The sequence below is a fragment of the Neodiprion fabricii genome, chromosome 6, assembly GCF_021155785.1.
Source record: "Neodiprion fabricii isolate iyNeoFabr1 chromosome 6, iyNeoFabr1.1, whole genome shotgun sequence".
Lineage (NCBI taxonomy): Eukaryota > Metazoa > Arthropoda > Insecta > Hymenoptera > Diprionidae > Neodiprion > Neodiprion fabricii.
Genome location: NC_060244.1, coordinates 2,425,651 through 2,445,567, shown reverse-complemented (window position 1 = coordinate 2,445,567; position 19,917 = coordinate 2,425,651). Strand labels below are relative to the sequence as shown.

General features: G+C 42.9%; 4 protein-coding genes across 6 annotated transcripts; all 4 read right to left on the bottom strand.

The window, feature by feature from the left end:
- Positions 1-1,008: 1,008 nt before the first annotated feature.
- Positions 1,009-17,902, bottom strand: LOC124185270 (farnesol dehydrogenase-like). Of its 3 annotated transcripts, none has more exons than XM_046575855.1 (6): positions 17,891-17,902; positions 1,987-2,306; positions 1,780-1,906; positions 1,553-1,685; positions 1,249-1,404; positions 1,009-1,143 (listed from the first exon to the last, which is right to left on the bottom strand). In XM_046575855.1, exons 2-6 carry the CDS (start codon positions 2,285-2,287, stop codon positions 1,102-1,104), a joined length of 759 nt encoding a protein of 252 aa, XP_046431811.1. In that variant the 5' UTR covers positions 2,288-2,306; positions 17,891-17,902; the 3' UTR covers positions 1,009-1,101. The 3 variants fall into 3 exon arrangements, with proteins under 3 accessions (XP_046431811.1, XP_046431812.1, XP_046431810.1); XM_046575856.1 differs by lacking the exons at positions 1,009-1,143; positions 1,249-1,404; positions 1,553-1,685; positions 1,780-1,906; positions 1,987-2,306 and adding exons at positions 3,042-3,146; positions 3,236-3,385; positions 3,494-3,620; positions 3,732-3,858; positions 3,941-4,260 and having other exon boundaries at positions 17,891-17,896; XM_046575854.1 differs by lacking the exons at positions 1,009-1,143; positions 1,249-1,404; positions 1,553-1,685; positions 1,780-1,906; positions 1,987-2,306 and adding exons at positions 11,962-12,112; positions 12,259-12,408; positions 12,477-12,615; positions 12,827-12,953; positions 13,021-13,344 and having other exon boundaries at positions 17,891-17,896.
- Positions 4,562-6,093, bottom strand: LOC124185269 (farnesol dehydrogenase-like). The gene is made up of 5 exons (XM_046575853.1): positions 5,718-6,093; positions 5,506-5,632; positions 5,291-5,420; positions 4,987-5,136; positions 4,562-4,858 (listed from the first exon to the last, which is right to left on the bottom strand). The coding sequence occupies exons 1-5, from the start codon at positions 6,076-6,078 to the stop codon at positions 4,817-4,819; spliced, it is 810 nt and encodes a 269-aa protein (XP_046431809.1). The 5' UTR covers positions 6,079-6,093; the 3' UTR covers positions 4,562-4,816.
- Positions 7,050-8,740, bottom strand: LOC124185275 (farnesol dehydrogenase-like). The gene is made up of 5 exons (XM_046575860.1): positions 8,200-8,740; positions 7,989-8,115; positions 7,551-7,689; positions 7,332-7,481; positions 7,050-7,153 (listed from the first exon to the last, which is right to left on the bottom strand). Exons 1-5 carry the CDS (start codon positions 8,498-8,500, stop codon positions 7,112-7,114), a joined length of 759 nt encoding a protein of 252 aa, XP_046431816.1. The 5' UTR covers positions 8,501-8,740; the 3' UTR covers positions 7,050-7,111.
- Positions 9,756-11,218, bottom strand: LOC124185271 (farnesol dehydrogenase-like). Its single transcript, XM_046575857.1, has 5 exons — positions 10,880-11,218; positions 10,666-10,792; positions 10,302-10,440; positions 10,075-10,224; positions 9,756-9,901 (listed from the first exon to the last, which is right to left on the bottom strand). Exons 1-5 carry the CDS (start codon positions 11,178-11,180, stop codon positions 9,857-9,859), a joined length of 762 nt encoding a protein of 253 aa, XP_046431813.1. The 5' UTR covers positions 11,181-11,218; the 3' UTR covers positions 9,756-9,856.
- Positions 17,903-19,917: the final 2,015 nt, after the last annotated feature.

Sequence of the window (19,917 nt, the reverse complement as noted above, 5' to 3'; positions counted from 1 at the left end):
TACGACATGTGATGATAAGTGACCTTGAAAATCCCTAGCCTGGAATTCAGGCAATGTGTAACCCCATTCTGCTCATTCTTACAAACATTGCGGTAAATTGTATTTTCTATACATTTTGAACGCTGCACAAGGTTCAAGATCAAACGAAATTGTAAGAATAAGGTTGGTGTACGATGAACACAAACAGCCTATTTCCCAGCTAGACGAATAGCTACTTAATTGGTTGTCTTCACCAGCGACGCTTTGGAGGAGGAAAGTTGGTCTAGGGCCATCACGGCTGATTCTTTGAGCGAATGACGAGTAGGTAGAGATAAAAACCATGTAAAACTACTTTAATTTTGTTTATTTTCGACAGTATTCGTTATGCTCGGAACGCGTACGTCATCAGTGTATTTTCGCTGTTTTTATTCTAACGGTGATTAGTCACGGCAAACTTGATAATTTGTACTTTACATGTTTACACGTGTCAAGCAGAGAACGCAGAAATAGGCGGATGTTGGAGGAATTCAGCGCAATATCGCATTGAATATCGCATTGAATATCGCATAATAATTAACTGCGAATACTTATTTGTAACCACACGTTTTCTATAGCTGCAAGAGCCTTGAACGAATGAAATCCAGCCATTATACTACGACTCTGCACGCGCGCGACCAATTATCCAATTGAACGGAACTTCGTATCAGCTGCAATTTGTTAACTCATATTGTAAATTGTTGTAAAATTTGACGTAACTCAAATGTTGCTTCGAATATCAGAGATGTATGGAAATATTATCTCCTGAACATTTTTACGAAACTCACTAGGAATTCTTATCGGTATTCAGTTATCTCGGTAGCGACGATAAGACTTAGTGATAACTAATTTTATGCAATGAGCCGTAATAGCGAAACTTGATAGTTTAAAACATTGACTTATTTAATGGTAAAAAATGGTTTCCAATTCGTTTTTCGTGTAAATAGAGAGCACGCGGAGGTGAAGTGGAAAGGGTAGGAAATAATTCACGAATATTATTGATTTACCTTTACTTTTTTTGCTCTCAGATCACACGCGATTACACTGTACTTGAGTTCGTCGGCAATTTTTTGCGACGGTCTGATCCTAGAACATCTCGTGCAGTGGTTGAATCTTCAACTCGGTTATCTATATGTTTGAAATAGAAATGAAAAATATTTTAAGATTTAACAGGCACGTTGAAGTTCCATTGGATGTTGAAAGTGCAAAGTCTGAAGGCAGATTAAATCTGACCTGGACATTTTTCGGCGTTCCCAAAACATAAACGACCGCGTTAGCGACATCCTGAGGTTCGAGGCAAGGCAGTGTTTTGTAGAGCTCTAGAGCAGCGGATTCAGTCATTCCCGATTGTTGTATGATTTCGGTCGCGACGAATCCCGGGCTGAGGCTCTGGTTTGCAGGACAAAATTACTTACTTACACGATTCTACAAGCCACGGCGCAGAACGTTAGTTATGTTAAATTTTCTACAACCCGCTGAAGTAATTATTCCTATGACTGCGTCCTCGTCATTTGGCGTAAAATGGTTTGAATCTTACCGTTATTTTTATGTCAGACTTTGCAGTCGCGATTTCCTTCCTCACAGTCTCGCACAACGCTGTCACTGCGAATTTCGTAGAGCAGTAAGCACTGGAGCTCATCACTTTGTCTGGAACTTTGTGTCCAACCACACTGTGGACCGAAATAAGCTTGTTGGCGCATTTTGGATTCACACGAATCATATAACTTTTCAGGCAAGTACGGAGTGAGTCCATGCACCAGTTACCTGTTTATGTTGATGATATGACCCGGTACGTTGCGGCTCTGCATCGAAGCCACCGCCTCCTGGGTGCCGATCGCAGTAGCCATGAAATTCACGTTCAACATATTACGCAAGGAAGCAGCGTCGTCATCTGGAAAATAATTTAAACGGAAAAAGGAATATTATACAGATGTCAATTTTCTTCGATCTGGATGAGACATTGTCACAAACCTAAAAACTTGCGTCCATTGACGACACCGGCATTGTTGACAAGAACGTCGATGCCTCCGAATTCGGTCTTCACCCATTTGAAGGCGTCAAGAAGATCCTCTTCCTTGCTGACGTCGCACTGTTTCGCGTAAAATTTACCTTTGGCTCCTTTCAGACTCGCTGACAAAGTTTCCAGTCTCTCCAACCGTCTGGCAAATCCAACAACAGTGAGACCCTCCTTGACCAGGGCTTCGGCAATCGCGGCACCGATCCCAGCACTAGCACCGGTTACCACGGCAACTTTACCAACCCAACGATCCATGACTACAGCTCAAACCAGACTGCTGCCAAGGATAGTGAGTCTTGACGGTTGAAGGTCTCACGCTCATCTTTTTGCAGTCTCACGATGATACCTATCTGTTTTTATTTTACCGTTCGTTTTTATAATTCTTGGTTATACAATGACTATTTCCAGTTCCCCTTTTGACCTCTTATTACTACTCGTAAGTTGAAATTGTTTACGTTTTGTCACGATCGCTAAATGACCCTCGACTGTACTCATAGGTGTCACTAATACGACTTTATTACGTCGCTGTGGCTGGAGGGGGCAGCGAGGAAGGGAGCGAAGGGTGGGGGGGGGGGGGGGGGGCAGCAGTGCCTGTTCAATTACGGTCCTAACGAAGCTATAAATACAGACTCTACGATTTGTGTTATTTTACGTCTCTTTCTCTCTTTTCGTAAATTCAATAACAAGGGTATCATAAAATTTATTCATGTTCAATCTACAGGGAATCTGCGGTGAAAGGGCAACCTCCAAGCTGCGCGAGCACGCCGAGCGGCAACACATGCACAACTTTTACATGAGCCGAGAGTAGAGGACAAATGGTGTGAATGGAAACTTGGGCGCGTGACATGGATGTTGCCTTCGCCACTGAACCCCTGTGTAATATTCTAATCGTCCGTGTCAGCTGACGATAAGACAAATATAATTCTCGCGTTATTTTAATTGGGAGGGGTATAACTTTGACGTTGCCATTGGCACACGAGGGTATTGAAAATACAGGGTAAGAAACAGATTCGTAGATTATACTTTTATTCGTACACAATCGGCTTGTGAAAAATTCTGTGCCTCGCCCTCAAAAAGCCTTTTCACCAACTGGACAAAGCGTTAGTTCCATTACCTGTCAAGAAAAATAAGTAAATAACCAATTGTATACTTTCAAAGAAACCTATTAGAAATTTTTCAAGCGGTCTGACAAGAATTATTTACCTGAACATCCTCCGGGGTACCCAAAATGTAAAGAACTGCATCTACTACACTTTTCGGCTGAAGATGAGGAAGATTGTCGAAGAATTGTTCGTGATTAGCGACACCAGAAGCCCGCATGATGTCCGTTTTGACGAATCCGGGACTGACGCTCTAAACGAATTATTTTTACGTCGTATTGATCATTCAGAAAATTTATCTGCATATTAGATTAAGCGGTGAACAATGCTCAAGTGTTGTCGGACCCCCGTATCTTTTTACCGTTATTTTTATCTTGCTATTCGCGAGCGAGAGCTCCCGTCTCACAGTCTCGGTTATTGTTGTAATTGCATGTTTAGTTGCCGGGTACAAACTTGAAGCTTGACCGGGAAGCCAATGTCCAGCAACACTGCGGTGGAATAGAAACGTCAAAAACATACAAATTTTACAGAACAGGGCACTTTGAATAGTAAACGTATGCATACTGTCGGACATAAATGTATCACAATTAATCGATCACCTGTTAATATTGATGATGTGACCGGCTACGTTACGCCTCTGCATGGAAGCCACTGCTTCCTGAAGAGACACGGCACTTGCCAAGACGTTGAGATCGAGCAGCTTTCGAAACTCTTTAATGTTACCGTCTGTAAAGAATATTAAGCAAACAAATGACAAACAATATAATTCAAATACCAATTACTAATTTGCTTCCGTTTATCCGCTCACCTATGACTCGGTTGGTACTCCAGACGCCAGCGTTGTTGACAAGAATATCGATGCCTCCCAATTCGGTATTGACCCACTCAAAGGTACCCAAAAGCTCATCCTCTTTGGTAACGTCGCATTGCTTCGCGTAAAGTTTCCCTTTGGCTCCTTTGAGACTTGCCGACAATGCCTTCAGATTATCCAACCTCCTGGCAACTCCAACGACGATTATGCCCTCCTTTACGAGTGCCTCGGCAATTGCAGCACCAATTCCCGAACTTGCACCGGTCACGACGGCAATTTTACCAACCCAACGATCCATGTTTCTAGCAATGAACGGACTGCGACTAACGCTTTGCTGTTCGTCACTAATGTGTGAATATTTATAGTACAAAGTGATTGACGTAATACGATCCATTACTTGCATAATTTTTATATAGTGATAATTTTCTGATAATCTCTGATCCCCTCTAAAACTCATCTCCGTAGTCTTGTTTGTATGCTTGGTTATTTGATTGGTTGATTTCAAGGAATACCAAATATGGGGTCGTGCTCTCGTAGCGAAATGAAATCTGATGATTTGACAGATTAAACAAGGAAAGGATTTTCATCTAACGGCACAGGTGAATAATACAAAAACTATAACAATTCTGACATGTGAAATATTATTTTTTACGGTCATATGTATCATGTGATCAATGAAACGAAGTAAAACTCCGCAGAACTAATCCTAAATACCTGGGGATCCTCTGATCACCCACGTACATAGGTAGATACACATTGATTACAATCTCACATTATTTAAATTGTGAAAGGACCACACTTATTGTTGAACAGCGATGCCGAGAGCTTTCAGAGAATGTGTGTATGTATCCGTCTGCATCTTGGTTGCACTTCTTATGCATTTTCACCAACTGGACGTATCGACAATTCCGTCACCTAAGTAGAAAAAAAAATTCCATAAACATACTGTTAATAAAATTGGGTTGAAGTCGTTGTCGAATATACGAGTTTACATGAAAATGTGAAAATGCCGAAGAAAATATTATACGGCAAAAATGATCAACCTGAACATCCTCTGGTGTACCCAAAACGTAGAGAACACCATCAGCTATACTTTTTGGCTGAAGATGAGGAATATTGTCTAGAAAATGTTCGGGGTTGGGGACCCCAGATGCCCGCATGATGTCCGTCTTCACGAATCCTGGACTGACGCTCTGAGAAAATAAAATGATAACTACCAGCCACCATCTACCGCACCTTTCAAACTTAGTAGTAACGATGATGTAAAAACTACACGTCGTTGACTCAATCGGCCTTTTCGAGCCAAGAACCATACTGGATTATTTCGTGTTCTGTAAGCCCTCTCACCGTAATTTTTATCCTGCTATTCGCAACTGCGAGCTCTCGTCTCACCGTCTCGGTCATTATCGTGATCGCGAATTTAGTCGCTGGATACAGACTCGCATTTCCCATGAAAGGAAGCCAGTGTCCGTCCATGCTATAGACACATAAAACATGTTTTTTTTTTCTACAATCAGTAATCGATGGATACGAAGGTATCACGATGACTTGTCATTGATCACCTGTTTATATTGATGATGTGACCGGCGACGTTACGCCTCTGCATGGAATCCACGGCTTCCCGAACGCAAACTGCAGTTGCCAAGACGTTGAGGTCGAGTAGCTTCCGGAACTCTTCAACGTTGCCATCTGGAAAAAGAAGAAAACAAGGAATGAAAAACAGGCAATAAATTGATGATTCAGAACTTGACGTTTCTTTATCTCATCTTCTCACCTATAACACGTTTGACGCTCCATATGGCGGCGTTGTTGACAAGGATATCAATGCCTCCTAATTCGTTATCGACCCACTTCAAAGTCTTGAGAAGTTCCTCGGTATTGGTTATGTCACACTGCCTCGCATGGAACTTCCCTTTTGCTTCCTGATTGCTTACCGATAACGCTTCCAGGTTCTCTAACCTTCTGGCAACGCCAACGACGATGAGACCTTCTTTTAGAAAGGCTTCCGCAATTGCTGCACCGATTCCTGAACTCGCACCCGTTACAACAGCAACTTTATTCACCCAACGATCCATATTTCGAGCGACAATCAAACTGATACGCCTCTGAGTATATCGCCACTCTTTAAATATCATTTACGTTCAGTGACGCGCACTGTTGCGTACGGTCTTCGTTACACTCACATTTACAAGCTCGCTGCTCTTGATTACTTGATTGGTAGATTTAAAGTGGTCCAAAATATTACATCATGCTGCGACGAAGGAACGTACTCCACCGAATGCTTAGGAGGCGTATCAACCTGCTAATCTTTTTTCTGTTTTCGCGAATATACATCATTGTTTGAGCTATTATTTTTGGCTGAAGGTGTGGAGGGTCGTTGAAATAACTTTTCTGATTGGGAATGCTCGTTCATATCGATCATGACGTATCATGATCTGATTCGGTGCAGGAATCATTTGACAATTCGACAAGATAATTATTTCGGTACTTCCAATAATAGTATCGACATCGTATGTTCGCAAAAGTTGCCAACACAAGAGATTCTAATACAGTTGCATCTATAGAAATATACCCGCTGTAAAACGTCAGGTGGTCTGCTAACCCACAATCACAATTATCATTTTAGGTTCATCAAATATTTTCAGTCTAAAGTTAATCAAAATAAACGAATTTCGTACTATCCACTCGGCAAACACACGTACCTACTTTAATCGTCGCGGTTTCAAGTACCGAATTCTATCAACAATAAAAAGTTATTCCTCTATGATAAGATAACGTGGATTATTATTCGACTGAATCCAATTCCAGAAAATTAGATAACTTGTCTGGAAAATTGAACGCAATATGTTACGCAAAATGTTAACGATGATTAGATTGCTACGAGGCTGCGCAAGGATCAAACAACCGGTGTGGATATCCATAGCTCCAAGAAACTAATAAAGCATGGATTCGTCATGACAAAACTGTTATTAGGAAATTTTTAGCCAGCAGACTGTGAGTCTGATCGCAGTTGTAGCTATCATTGGACTACTCATTCGATGTTTTCCTTTCTGTTCGATATCTAAGAACGAGTATCACAGGATCCATATTAAAAAGTGACTCAAAATAGTTGAGAAGACAATTTATAATCGATGATACAATATTAAACATTTCATGGAAGGATTGCACCTAAATCGATTCGCCACCAGGGCGAATAATGATTTCTGTCACCTGTTGGTATGAAACAAAATTTACAATTAAATAATGGCAAAAGACATTCAGGAGTCGTAGGTATAAAAATACTAGTTCGAGACTTACAGCTCAGTATACCAACTTTTACGGAACTTTATCGGTCAGCTGCATAATTTGAAAAATTATTCACGAATCTAATAACGAATGGTTTACAGACCTGAACAATATTTCGGGTTCCCAGAACGTAAGATACGGCGTTAACCACATCCTTGACATCAAGGTGGGGAATTGATTCGAAGAAGTTATCAGCATTCGGGACGTTTGACGCGTGAACGATATCCGTCTCAACGAATCCAGGACTGATGCTCTGAAAGGATGCTAAAACTCCACAAATCTGCCAGGTGAATTAGTACAAAAAATCTAATAACCCTCATACCGTTATTTTTATTTTATTCTTGGGGTCGGTGGCGAGCTCCATTCGGACCGTTTCAGTCAGCGCAGTGACGGCGTGTTTACTGGGTACGTATATACTTGATGCAAAACCATCGAAGGTGGGAATTATGTGCCCGGTAACGCTGTGCAAAAATAGTTTCAATCATAAGATTTCGATCTCATCAAATGTTGAACAAAATTATGTCCAAGGAAGAAAATTCGAAGAAAGTACCAAGCGTTGAACATTCAGATTCGTAAATCCATTTCGCCATTTGAGATAGACACACTTATTTGGCCAAAGTTGTAAATTGTGGAATTCAATTGTGACCCTGAATTTTATTTACTGGAGCATCGTCAAGTAAATCCTCTGTAAAACTCCAAGAAAATTTTCTAGAATTCCTATCAATGACTCAAGAAGAATAAACGTCGTGGATGGTTATACCTATTGATGTTTACGATGTAACCTTCGACGTCACGGCTCTTCATCGAAGCGACGGCTTCTCTGGTGGCTATGGCCATAGCGAGTACATTCACTTCAAGAATACTGCGAAGGGAATCGACGTCAGCGTCTGAAAGAATGCAGTGAGTGAAACGATACGAGTTTGATGAATTCCCTTACAACGAAAATTGGCGTTTCTTCCGGAGTGGCTTACCTATGATTTTTTTGGAATTAGAGATACCGGCGTTGTTCACGAGAATGTCGACGCCCCCGAGTTCGGCCTTCACCCATTTGAAGGCATTCAGCAGCTCTTCTTCCTTCCGGACGTCGCACTTTATGGGGTAAAGCTTCCCCGGAGTCCCTTCGAGGCTCGCCGCCAAAGCTTGCAGCTTTTCCAAACGCCTCGCCAGTCCCACGACCTGAACTCCGGCCTCGACGAGGCCCTCGACAATCGCGGCACCGATTCCTGAGCTCGCTCCAGTTACCACGGCGACTTTTCCGGCCCAACGATCCATGGCTTTTCAAGTGTTGAAGGTGATTGAAAACGATCCACCCACTCAATCGATTGCACGAGAAACCGCAGTGTATCTACCCGTTGCGCCAAGATAAGATTGTACGGTTTTGGGGATGACTGTCGCTCTCGTTTGCAGTAACACTTTTCCGTTCTCTAAAGGCATGCAGTTTACAGTCCGATACTTGAAACTGGTAATCGTATAAACTGTGACGCACGATAGGAAGTATCGCTCGAACGATTCGCGTAAAGTCGGCAAATTTTGTGGATTAGATCTGATATGCTTACAGTCCTATTCTCTCTGAATTGCAATCTTTTTTATCATGCCTTCGGATTAGATAACGTTTGCACACGTAACAGAGAGTTGTGTCGAGTTCGACTAAATATTGTTCGTTTACGAGAGAGCCGATTCGCCTGGATAACTTTTATTTAATTAATTATTTAATTGAAATACACTCCAAAGCTCTGCTTCGTTTTTGACGTCACGCTGCCTGCCACCAAGGTTTACCCTTAGCTCCACCAAAGCTCCTTGAGAATTCTTCTAATCTCCCCAAATATTTGGTCAATCCGACTACCAGGACACTTGCCTTGATGAAAGCCTCAGCAATCATACCGCTGAGTCCTGCACTCGCCCAGGATTACGAGGGTGACTTTACCGGGTCAAATATCAATTTCACTTCGTGCCTTGAAGCTTGCAGAAGCAGCAATCACATTTCCGGTGCTTCAACTCGTTACAGGCAGAGTGCGTTCAATACTTTACACTTAATGATGGACCTGAATGTTTTACTTACATCAGGTGAGCTTAACTCATGTATGTATCAATACCGTGCTCTCACTTAACCACGTATCTGAACGTATTAAGGAACAAGCTGGTGATAGCCTTTGTACTTACTTTGCAATGACAATGGAAGAAGAAATTCGCTGAATTGACAGCCAATTTTCATTTCACCGAACCAAGAAACAAGCTAGAATATGGCGACACGATTGAAGAAAATGAAAAACAGAGACCAGTGCAATATTTTTTGTTATTGGGTGATTAGCTACTACTTCGTTTCAATTGAAAGAATGCTGAATACTCAGAGTGTATGTGTACCCTGAATTGCATACAATTAGGGGTCCTTGCGGTGCGCATCGACGTTATTCGGTAAAAAAAAATCATTTGCCATGTGCAAAATTTTCAACTCATTTGTGTGACACTTTCAAAGTTTCAATAATTGTTTTGCAGGGTTTGCAGGACGAAAAAAAATGAAAAATTCAGATCAGTTTCAATCATTTGTAATCTTTATATTTTCGAGAACAGCTTACACTGTATGATACGATTCTATAGATTTAATCCATGATCTGCATATCGGACACAATGCTAATCAAGAAGTTGACCAGTGGGACGTACCGTCAATTCTGTCACCTGTATTTTCAAAGAACAAGATCAATTCGGTGATGAATAAGAACATTCAAGATTGTGAGCATAAAAAGACCGGTTTAAGTTTGCACGATTGCTTATCAACTTCAATGGTACCTTGTCGGTTGACTGTAAATTTTAAAAATAACGACGAACTTTGAAATAAGCAATTCACAGACCTGGACAACATTCCGAGTTCCCAGAACGTAGAGCGTAGCATTAGCAATGTCCTTAGAATCAAGGTGGGGAACTGATTCGAAGAAATTATCAGCATTCGGGACGTTTGACGCGTGAACGATATCCGTCTTAGTGAACCCGGGACTGATGCTCTGGAAGGATATTTCCGTAATAATAATTGCGTAAATGTGAGAAATAAAAACATACGAGAATCTAAAATATTCCATACCGTTATTTTAATCTTGTTGTTGGGATCAGCGGCGAGTTCTTGTCGCACGGTCGCAGTCAGTGCAGTAACGGCGTATTTACTAGGTATGTACATGCTCGTTGGAAAATTGGGGTTCGGGGATATCGGGTGACCACGGGTACTGAGTAACAAAAGTAGTTCTAATGACGAGGTACTCGGGTTACCAGATAGTAAATACATTCATACGTGCAGAGAAGAAAATTGTAAGTTCAATTCTCGAACACCATTTCTGAACCAGGCTTGTGTTTAACGTGATATTGGCTGGTGAATCTGAGTTGGAAGAGCGATAAAATTCTCTACAATTCTTGATAAGAATGAAAGAGCCATAAACGGGGATAATAGTTACCTATTGATGTTGACGATGTAACCTTCGACGTCACGGCTCTTCATCGAAGCGACGGCTTCTCTAATGGCTATGGCCATGGCGAGTACATTCACTTCGAGAATACCGCGGAAGGAATCGACATTGTCGTCTGAAACAATGCGGTGAGTGAGAAAAGGGAAAGAGTCTGACGATTTCTTGTACCGTGATAACAGGTGCTTCTTCCGCAATGGCTCACCGATGATTTGCTTGGAATTAGAGATACCGGCGTTGTTCACGAGGATGTCGACGCCCCCGAGCTCGGCCTTAACCCACTTGAAGGCATCCAGCAGCTCTTCTTCCTTCCGGACGTCGCACTTTCTCGGGTAAAACTTCCCCGGAGTTCCTTCGAGGCTCGCCGCCAAAGCTTCCAGCTTTTCCAAACGCCTCGCCAGTCCCACGACCTGAACTCCGGCCTCGACGAGGCCCTCGACAATCGCGGCGCCGATTCCTGAGCTCGCTCCAGTTACAACGGCGACTTTCCCGGCCCAACGATCCATGGCTGTTCGAGTGTTGAAGATGACTGCAAATGATTTGCCCACCTATTCGATCGAACGTGGAACCGCGATTTATCTGCCCGTGACGTGGAGATAAGATTACACCGCTTTGGGCGGAAAGACGGTTGTCTCATTTTCCATGCCACTTTTCTGATCTCTAACGATGTGCAGTCTATGGTCCGGCACTTGAAGCAGGCAATCGCAAGCGTGATGTTTGACAAAAATATCGATCGAACGATTCACATCAAGTCAACAAATTGTATGGATCAGATTTCACATGCTTGCAGCCCTGATTCTTCTGCCTTCCGATCTTTGTGCGTCATTTTTTCAGTAAATCATTAAAGCATATCGTGCTATCAGTTTGATCCAACGCACTCAGAATCACAGCCTAATTTTCGGTGTCACACAACCACATATGTCAAGTTCATCCTCAACTCCACCCATTCCTACTAACAATTCTTCTAACCTCTTCAAACGTTTTGATAATTTTAGTGACAGAACAATCGCCTCTACCAGAGTTTTTAAGATTATGACACCGATTACTGCACTTGCCTCAATCACGATGATTGCTTTTTCGGATCAATGATTCATGGCCCTTCGAGTATTGCTGGTGAACTCCTGTCTCTCAGTGCAGAAGAGGTGGGATTAATAAATTACACCTATCATGTCTTATCACAGACCCCGAATATATTTTTTTTCATCCCTGGAAGACATATTTTCTGTGTGCTCCAACTCCAGTCACCTCATTTTGCATATGACATAAAGATGAAAATAAGAACTCAAATAAGTTTCAACCAGTTTTATTCTTTGAATTATCGAGAATAGCTTACAATTCATGGTACAATATTATATAACGTTTAGTTAATGGTTTTGCATACCTAGCCCGATTTTGTCGACAGATGTTTAGCAGCGGGACAGATCGTCAATTCTGTCACCTGTATTTCCGAAAGACAGCACACAATCAATGTTGGTAAAAAACATTCAAGATCACATCACTAATTATCAAGTTTCATGACGCTTTTTCGGTCCATTGTGAATTTGAGTGATTGATTGCAAAATTGATAACATGTGATGTACGAACCTGAACAATACTTCGAGTTCCCAGAACGTATAGCATAGCGTCGGCAATGTTCTTGGGTTCAAGGTGGGCCGCTGCTTCGAAGTACTTATCAGCATTTGGGACGCCTGACGCCTGCATGATGTCTGTCTTAACCAACCCGGGACTGATGCTCTGGAAATGTCTCAAAATTGAACGCGTCGGCGAAGTAAAACCGTATAAAAATATCGAAAACCTCGTACCGTTATTTTGATTTTATTCGTTGGGTCAGCGGCGAGCTCCTTTCGTACAGTTTCGGTTAGTGCGGTGACGGCATATTTACTAGGCGCGTAAATACTCGTTGGATAATTGGTTCGCGGGGAAGATGCGTGCCCCAGGATACTGCGTAGAAATATTTCTAATGACGATTTAATTACTATCGAAGACACTGTGTCATGGGTAGAGCATTTAAGGTCTTATAAACTACGAAATCCAATTGTCAGCATTGTGTCCGACCAGATATTGACGAGTAAATCGGAGGAGAAACAACGCAGAAATATCTTCCACAATTCTAATTAACTGTCGAAGAGCAGAGAAACTCGAGAACTGTTACCTGTTGATGTTGATTATGTAACCTTCAACATTCCGGCTCTTCATTGAAGCGACGGCCTCTCGAATAGATATGGCCATGGCGAGTACGTTCACTTCAAGAATATTACGAAGGGAATGGACGTCTTCCTCTGAAAGTACGCAGAAAGTTAATCGAAAGGACGATCCTGAAAAATGGGTGCTTCCGTAGTAGCTCACCTATGAGTTTCTTATATTTACTAACACCGGCGTTGTTCACGAGGATGTCGACGCCCCCGAGCTCGGCCTTAACCCACTTGAAGGCATCCAGCAGCTCTTCTTCTTTCTGGACGTCGCACTTTCTCGGGTAAAGCTTCCCCGGAGTTCCTTCGAGACTCGCCGCCAAAGCTTGCAGCTTTTCCAAACGCCTCGCCAGTCCCACGACCTGAACTCCGGCCTCGACGAGGCCCTCGACAATCGCGGCACCGATTCCTGAGCTCGCTCCAGTTACCACGGCGACTTTTCCGGCCCAACGATCCATTGCTGTTCGAGTGTTGAAGGGGACTGAAAACGACCTGCCCACCCAATCGATTGCACGAGAAACCGCAGTGTATTTACCCGTCACGTCAAGATAAGATCATACCGATTTGGGCGTGAATGTGGCCGTCCTGTTTATCGTAACACTATTCTTAGAACCCGGTACTTTAAACAGGTAATTACTAGCGTGACATGCGATAAAAAGTATCGATCGAACGATTCGAGTCAAGTGTCTAGACTCAGCGGCACCTTGGAGGTCCCAAGGGCCTTGGGTTTCGATGTTCTAAGTAGCAGAGGAGCGAGTAACTTAATAATGAGCAGGAAATCATGCGTGGTCAATAATATACGATGTTTAAGGAAAGAAAAACTACAGTCCTCGATAAGCTGGTTAAGCCAATACCACGAGTGATGAGTCGAAAACTCAAGACTCTTTAAGTGGAAGAGGATATACACATAATGTCTATCCTCCAGAAAATAACGAACCAACAAGGAGTCAAAACTACCGTTTGTCCTGCCTGTTTCGCTGTGTAACCAGAATCAATTATCTAAAATATCTCAAGTCAGTTAGAATCAGCTAGAATCAGGTAATTCTCAATTATCCGCAGCAAACACTTAACGAAATATATACAATTCATAAATTTTCCAACCTTTCTCTTTACAGTTTGTAAGAAATACGAACAGCATGAGGAATGTGGGGAAATTGAAGAAACAGGGATCCCTTATCAGTAAAGAGATTCGAAAAGCGTCACCGCGGTTTACCCCCGAGGGATCGAACTCGCGAAATCTTTTCAAATATGTTTGGTCGTGTAAAGTATAAGAATGCAAGGGGTGGGAAAAGTGCGACTTTGCTTTTCGCCGATAATTGAATTCCCCCTTAAGGGATTGAATTTCAGGTTATCCGTCGCTTATAGGATAGGTATATATTAATTCTCGACCTCGGTACACGTCGAATTCACCGTCTCCTGCCACTGCACCGCGACGTCGTACTTTTAGAGCAAATTTAAACTCGTCAACATCTCCGCACTTCAAGAAACCAATTACCACAGCTCTCGGGTGCTAGTTTTCTTTCACGTCGACGTCCCAGCTGTGCAGTTCCTTTTTCCTTTCGTTTTTCAGCCTTTCATCTAACACTTTCATCCCTGCATCCCCGCTTCGGCTTCTCCGATCCGTCGTATCAGAACCGGATTTCACCAACTCTTAAAAAGTGGTAACCGAAACATTTATCCTCAAACTCGACTTTCGTAATTGGAAAACGTGAAAGGAAGAAACAGAACGATTCAGTTTTTTCCGAGACTTTTTTTTGCCTCGGCCTAAAATACCGACCGTCTCTATTTTTACCGATTCGTCTAATTCCAGACACACTGTTTTATTCTAAGACTCCAGGGCAACGTTCACCTCAACGTATGCCCTACATTGACGAGAAACGCGGTGTAAATTGAACTATTGTGGCGTTAAGGAGGAAACACGTTTTCATTGACGCCGCGCGACTGCGCTTCGCGAAACTTTCTAACTCGGGCTTGTCCTTTTCATCTTCTTCCGCGATCACAAATATTGGCAAAGCAATTTCCATCTGCAAACATCTGTGTGTACGAATTACCGATTGCAATGCTGAGACGATTCGGCTCCTCTACAGCGATTGTCTAAGGAAAACAGGACGAGTGATTGATTTTAACGATACCCATCCACGAACCAGTGAATTTAAAACAGAATATATTTCGATCAGAATCCTACGAGGGTCTAACCTTGTTTGCTGTTTAATCGAATTCTATTCCGCACGTAAACCCGCGGTTTTCCTACGCTCGGAAACGCTCATCAGATTATCGCTGATTAGAATTTGGGAGTGCGAACCCCGAGCGAAGTGGAAAAAATTGAGGTAGGCGCCATCCACTCGACAACGAGCTGCATGTATAATAAAATTTAATTAAAGACCGTAACATTTCAAAGACCAAACAGAGGATTCTGTGAATTTTATTCGAAAGATGATTTTTCTACACACTTTTTTGGTGAAGAAGAGCACGTACGTACAATTCAACTATTCATTGATCGATGCGCCGGTTCTACGGATGAAAAATTCTTATCGAGGAATGAGTAATATAGTCGAAGATGTACGCTACATAGGTAGATAATGTAATGTAAGGCGTAGCTGGTGGTTCGCCAAATTCTTGATACGTTACATGTAGCCAAAAGCCTGAATGAATGTCTCGCAAAATGTTCGCCCCTTCGAGTCTTCAAATCCCCAAAGCGACAGCTTGCAAATAGCCTAGCCCAACGTAGACGACAACTATATTTGTCTTTGACTTTTATCTTCTTTCCTGCTTTTCTCCTCCCCACCGGTATCGTCGTCCCCCTTCCAGCATTTCTCGTCGGTGAAAATTCTTCATCCTTCATCCGGATGATTTCTTGAAAGTGAAAACAGGGAAACAAAATGCTGAAATGTTCTTTCGCCGTTGGGAAAAGACTGGAGAAACGGATCATGTATATTTATAAAAAAATTAAATCCGACCATGCGAGGGATGATTAATAGACTTGGTAGAAAGTTTCGTTTCGCAAGGTTCTTTGGGTTTGCTTTTCTGGGATGCACGTACATGATAGTTTTGTAATATCGCTGTCGGCGTGTCGGAAAAAAACAGAATTTTATCGTCATCAACGAATCGCATCCGTGGAGAGAGAGAGAGTACTATACCCATACCTAACGTATCAGATATACCCAACGAGGTGTAAGATTGACGTGAAATCAATTAATTTCAATTAATTCCGCACAATAGACTGTCGGTCATAATTGGCACGCGATAATTTTCATCAATTTCCATCCTCTCCGGCTCCACTTTCCACCTTCGGCTTCTCTCCTCATCTTTATTATCCGTACCGTCATGACAAAAACCCCACTCCGTCAATTTGTCGAGAGATAAAGAGAGACAGCGAATACGGCGACCAACCGAATCCGCGATTAATCAGTCACCCGCTGATTGTTGTATAACCGGAAGAATTCGTCAACCTGCTATAATATTTTACTTTTGCGTTATTATACCTATTGGTTCGTGGCTGGTTCATACCTCGAAGACTAATCGCGCAAGCTCTGCGCCCGGTTTCCTTGCAACCCAGCCGGAATCTCTCCTTGGGACGCTGAAATTTAGGTGGGATTAATTCCGTGATTGGAACCCGAGGACAAGAGGCGATCCCCCCCCCCCCCCCCACCCCGGTTAACAAAGTATTACGTCCCTCACAGTGTCGGTTCTGCAGTATGCTCGGTGAGTGTCCCAATTCCAGTTGTGTCTGCGCCTAAGCGAGGGGATGATTAATGTAGAAATTGCGGGACATGTTGACTCTCGGCAAAGCGACGGGTAATCCGGAAGGATGGAAAAACAATAAGAGAATAAAGTTTGCGAAAGCACATTTTCCAGCATCTTATACAGATCCTGAAACGGTGATCAGTTTATACCGAAAGCTCTCGCACAGCCAGCGCGATGGAAAAAAGGTTTAACTCACCCACTTCGTGCGATATCCAGAATCTTGAGAAGTCCCGGGATTTTCCCCGGAGGCAGTTCGACACGAGGAGCTTATGGTGGAAGACGAAAAAACCGACGACGAATATACGTCGACACTCGATCTATAGACACGTGGTACGGTTTGCGTGGGACGGAGGTCATCATAGGGAGGTTTAAATGTAGATACGTTGATACGTTAGGGGTGGAGTTTTATCTTGAATAACATATTCTTGTACCGAGAGTCGGGAAGGTGGTATTGTCACCGACGACGAAAAAAATCACCGCAAGAAACTGATCGGCTGACTTTTTCAACGCGGTTAAGAAAGTGAAAACGACGAGAGACGCGAGAGGGAGGAAAGAAGAGGAAGCCTCGTTTTATAAATCTTTGACGCTAGTTTTCCGCCCGTCCTACCGATGCGGAGAAAGAAGACGTTACGAGACATTTTTAAAAAGAAACAGTAGAAGCAAGGAAAAAGAAAATACATCAGCTACTGGTTGGATTCAATTTCTGTTCGTTCTTTTTCTCTTCGGATCGAATCTTCGTCTCTCGCTTCTTGGTAACGGCAAGAGAGTGAAAATCTTCAAGAGTTTGGAACAGGTGTAAGGAGCAATACGTCTCGATGGATCTGCCTGCAGGTGTGATTCGGAAAGTCGAACATCCTCGAAGGCACGACTTTTCCGTAGGAGTAAAATATTCGCCAAACTTTACCTTTTCCTTTTTCTACTCCTTCTTCTTCTCTTATTCTTATTCACCTTGTAGCCCCTGTCTCTCCGGCCTCAATGCCGTCCGGGGAATCACCCCCATATCGACTTGGACAACAATGCCAATCTCTTTGCGGATGAGATGGTAATGTAAACAGCCCTCGTACCTACTATGTGTGGGTTATATAACTAGGCCAACGGTGACCCGCGGCCGATCCATGTATCCGGCATATCTACCCTGGATCTACAGGGTGTGGAAAACGCAGAACTGTTACAAAGGTGGGTTAAATTTACGAGTCGAGAGGTCCGGAGATGTTGCCGAGTATAAGGTACCTCGTGTACCAACTTCGGATCCCTTGATTAAACGCTTTCCCGCAACACTGAACTCGGAAGAGGACGGCTTGCGTTTCCTCTCCCCCGTGATTCAGCAACGTCTGTGAATCAAAGATGCCGAGAGTTTCGAATTAGCACTCGAAAGCTCTTGAAGTTGCGGTTTGGGTAAAGCAAACGAGGAAGGTTTTTATCCGCACTTCCGCGGGCGGGATTCGCTCTGATTTTTATAAATCGTGTGGGAGAAAGTGACAGGATAGCTAGAATCTAAACGTTGAATCAAATTAGCCGAAGGCGTTGTGCGGGTGAATTTCGCAGGCGAACCGCTACTTGCGAATATCGCCTCTGTTTCCGGCGCCTGATCTCTACCAGGTTGGAGTTGGTTTCTGGTGCAGATTCGAGAAAGCCTCACACACCTTCGCCGGGATGATTATCAACTCCTCTAGGCTTCAGAATGTTGTTGACTATGCAGTCCGGATCCGTTCCCCGTTACCAGACAGTCGCGTATGCACACACTACGGATGATAACCGCCTTCCAAACAATAAGCGAACTCCGGCCATCAGCGACAGAACGTAACGCGCCTCCGGCAATATTCCACCCTTGTTGAGCTAGGCGGTGGTTGAATCGAAATCATCGTAAATGCATGGAAAACTTCACTTCTCAAGTTTATCATCAATTCTGTAAAGTCGGTTTAAAATTCGAACACCATCTCTCGACCGATCAATTTTTTCCCTAACCCTCCCAACTCAATCGGATGAAAAAAGTTTACAAACAAGTACGTGATAAAAGATAGATTTGAAAATTGAAAGCTAAACTTGTCAAGTTATATCTGTTCGAAAATGTTTCTGTGATCCGGGAAAAAAATTCATACTTCTTGAACGTAAAAGTTTCCCTAATACTTTGGAACACTGCATGCAAGACACTTTTGCTAAAAACGGTCCCTTTCATTTTATAATATAAACAGTTTAAATATCGAGATTCGATTCCTGTGAAAAGTTTTTCTTTTTTCTTTTTTCTCTCTGTTTCTTCCTATTCGACAACGGACTTCTTTCCTGGCATCGAATAATACATTATATTTATATCGAGAGTGATTGATCAACGATTATAGAGTACGGCGGTCTGGCGAGACTCGAGATTTAAGATTACACCTTAACCGTCCGGAATAGTCTCGCAACCTCGGATGAAAACGGCCGGCAGAAGTCAGGAGGATGTCAAGGCGAGGAAGTAGGAGAGAATGGCTGTAGTCAGACGGGGTGGAGGGAAGGACGCCGAGGTGAGGGATGAAGGGGGGGCGGGGGGGAGGGGAGGGTAAGGGTTGAACGAGATGCCAGAGGAGGCACTTCAAGATGGCATCATCAGCGATATTCACCGCCGCCGCCGCCGCCGCCGCCGCTTTCTTGCGAGCCCAATAACCTACATTCTCCTGTATAACAGCCGACAGGTACAAAGCCAGTCAGCGAAGCTTTACCTTCCCCAAAAAGTCACCCCGGCCGGAAACCCGAATGTGCAGTTTTTGCCTGTTTGCTCAGTCAAACAATGCGGTATATATGCAGATGTTAAAGGATGGAGGCGAAAACTTTTACTCGCAATGTGTTTTCAATTGTTATCAACTTTAACTGTTGTAATTCCATTTGTAAATACACCCAAGATGGACAAATATTTGACAATTTAAGCTTGTGTAGTTGGGTACGGATAATCGCAGAGTCAACGTTTGCTCTTCGCATTGTTGCAACCGGTTGCGAGAGATTCGTAATTACATTTAACCGCGTGGGTTTTTTTTTTTTTTTTTTTTTTAAGGAAAATCAAAGTCTAATTGAAAATTGGAATGGATATTAGGAAGCTTGTCATATTTGTGCGGATAAGCGCGACTTGAACTTGTCGTTTTTGTGAATGTGTGTGCAGTAATTAATCCTCGGTATATTTATACTGTATGCTGCACTTGACACGCAGGTTTATTTACAGCTTGCGGAAAAATGAGCGAAAAAAATAAAAAGCTTGGAAAAAATAAGGAGAGAATTTAGAAAAACGAAAAATTTAATCATAAAACTACTCGAACCTCTACCCTCAGGTTTCCTTTATAGA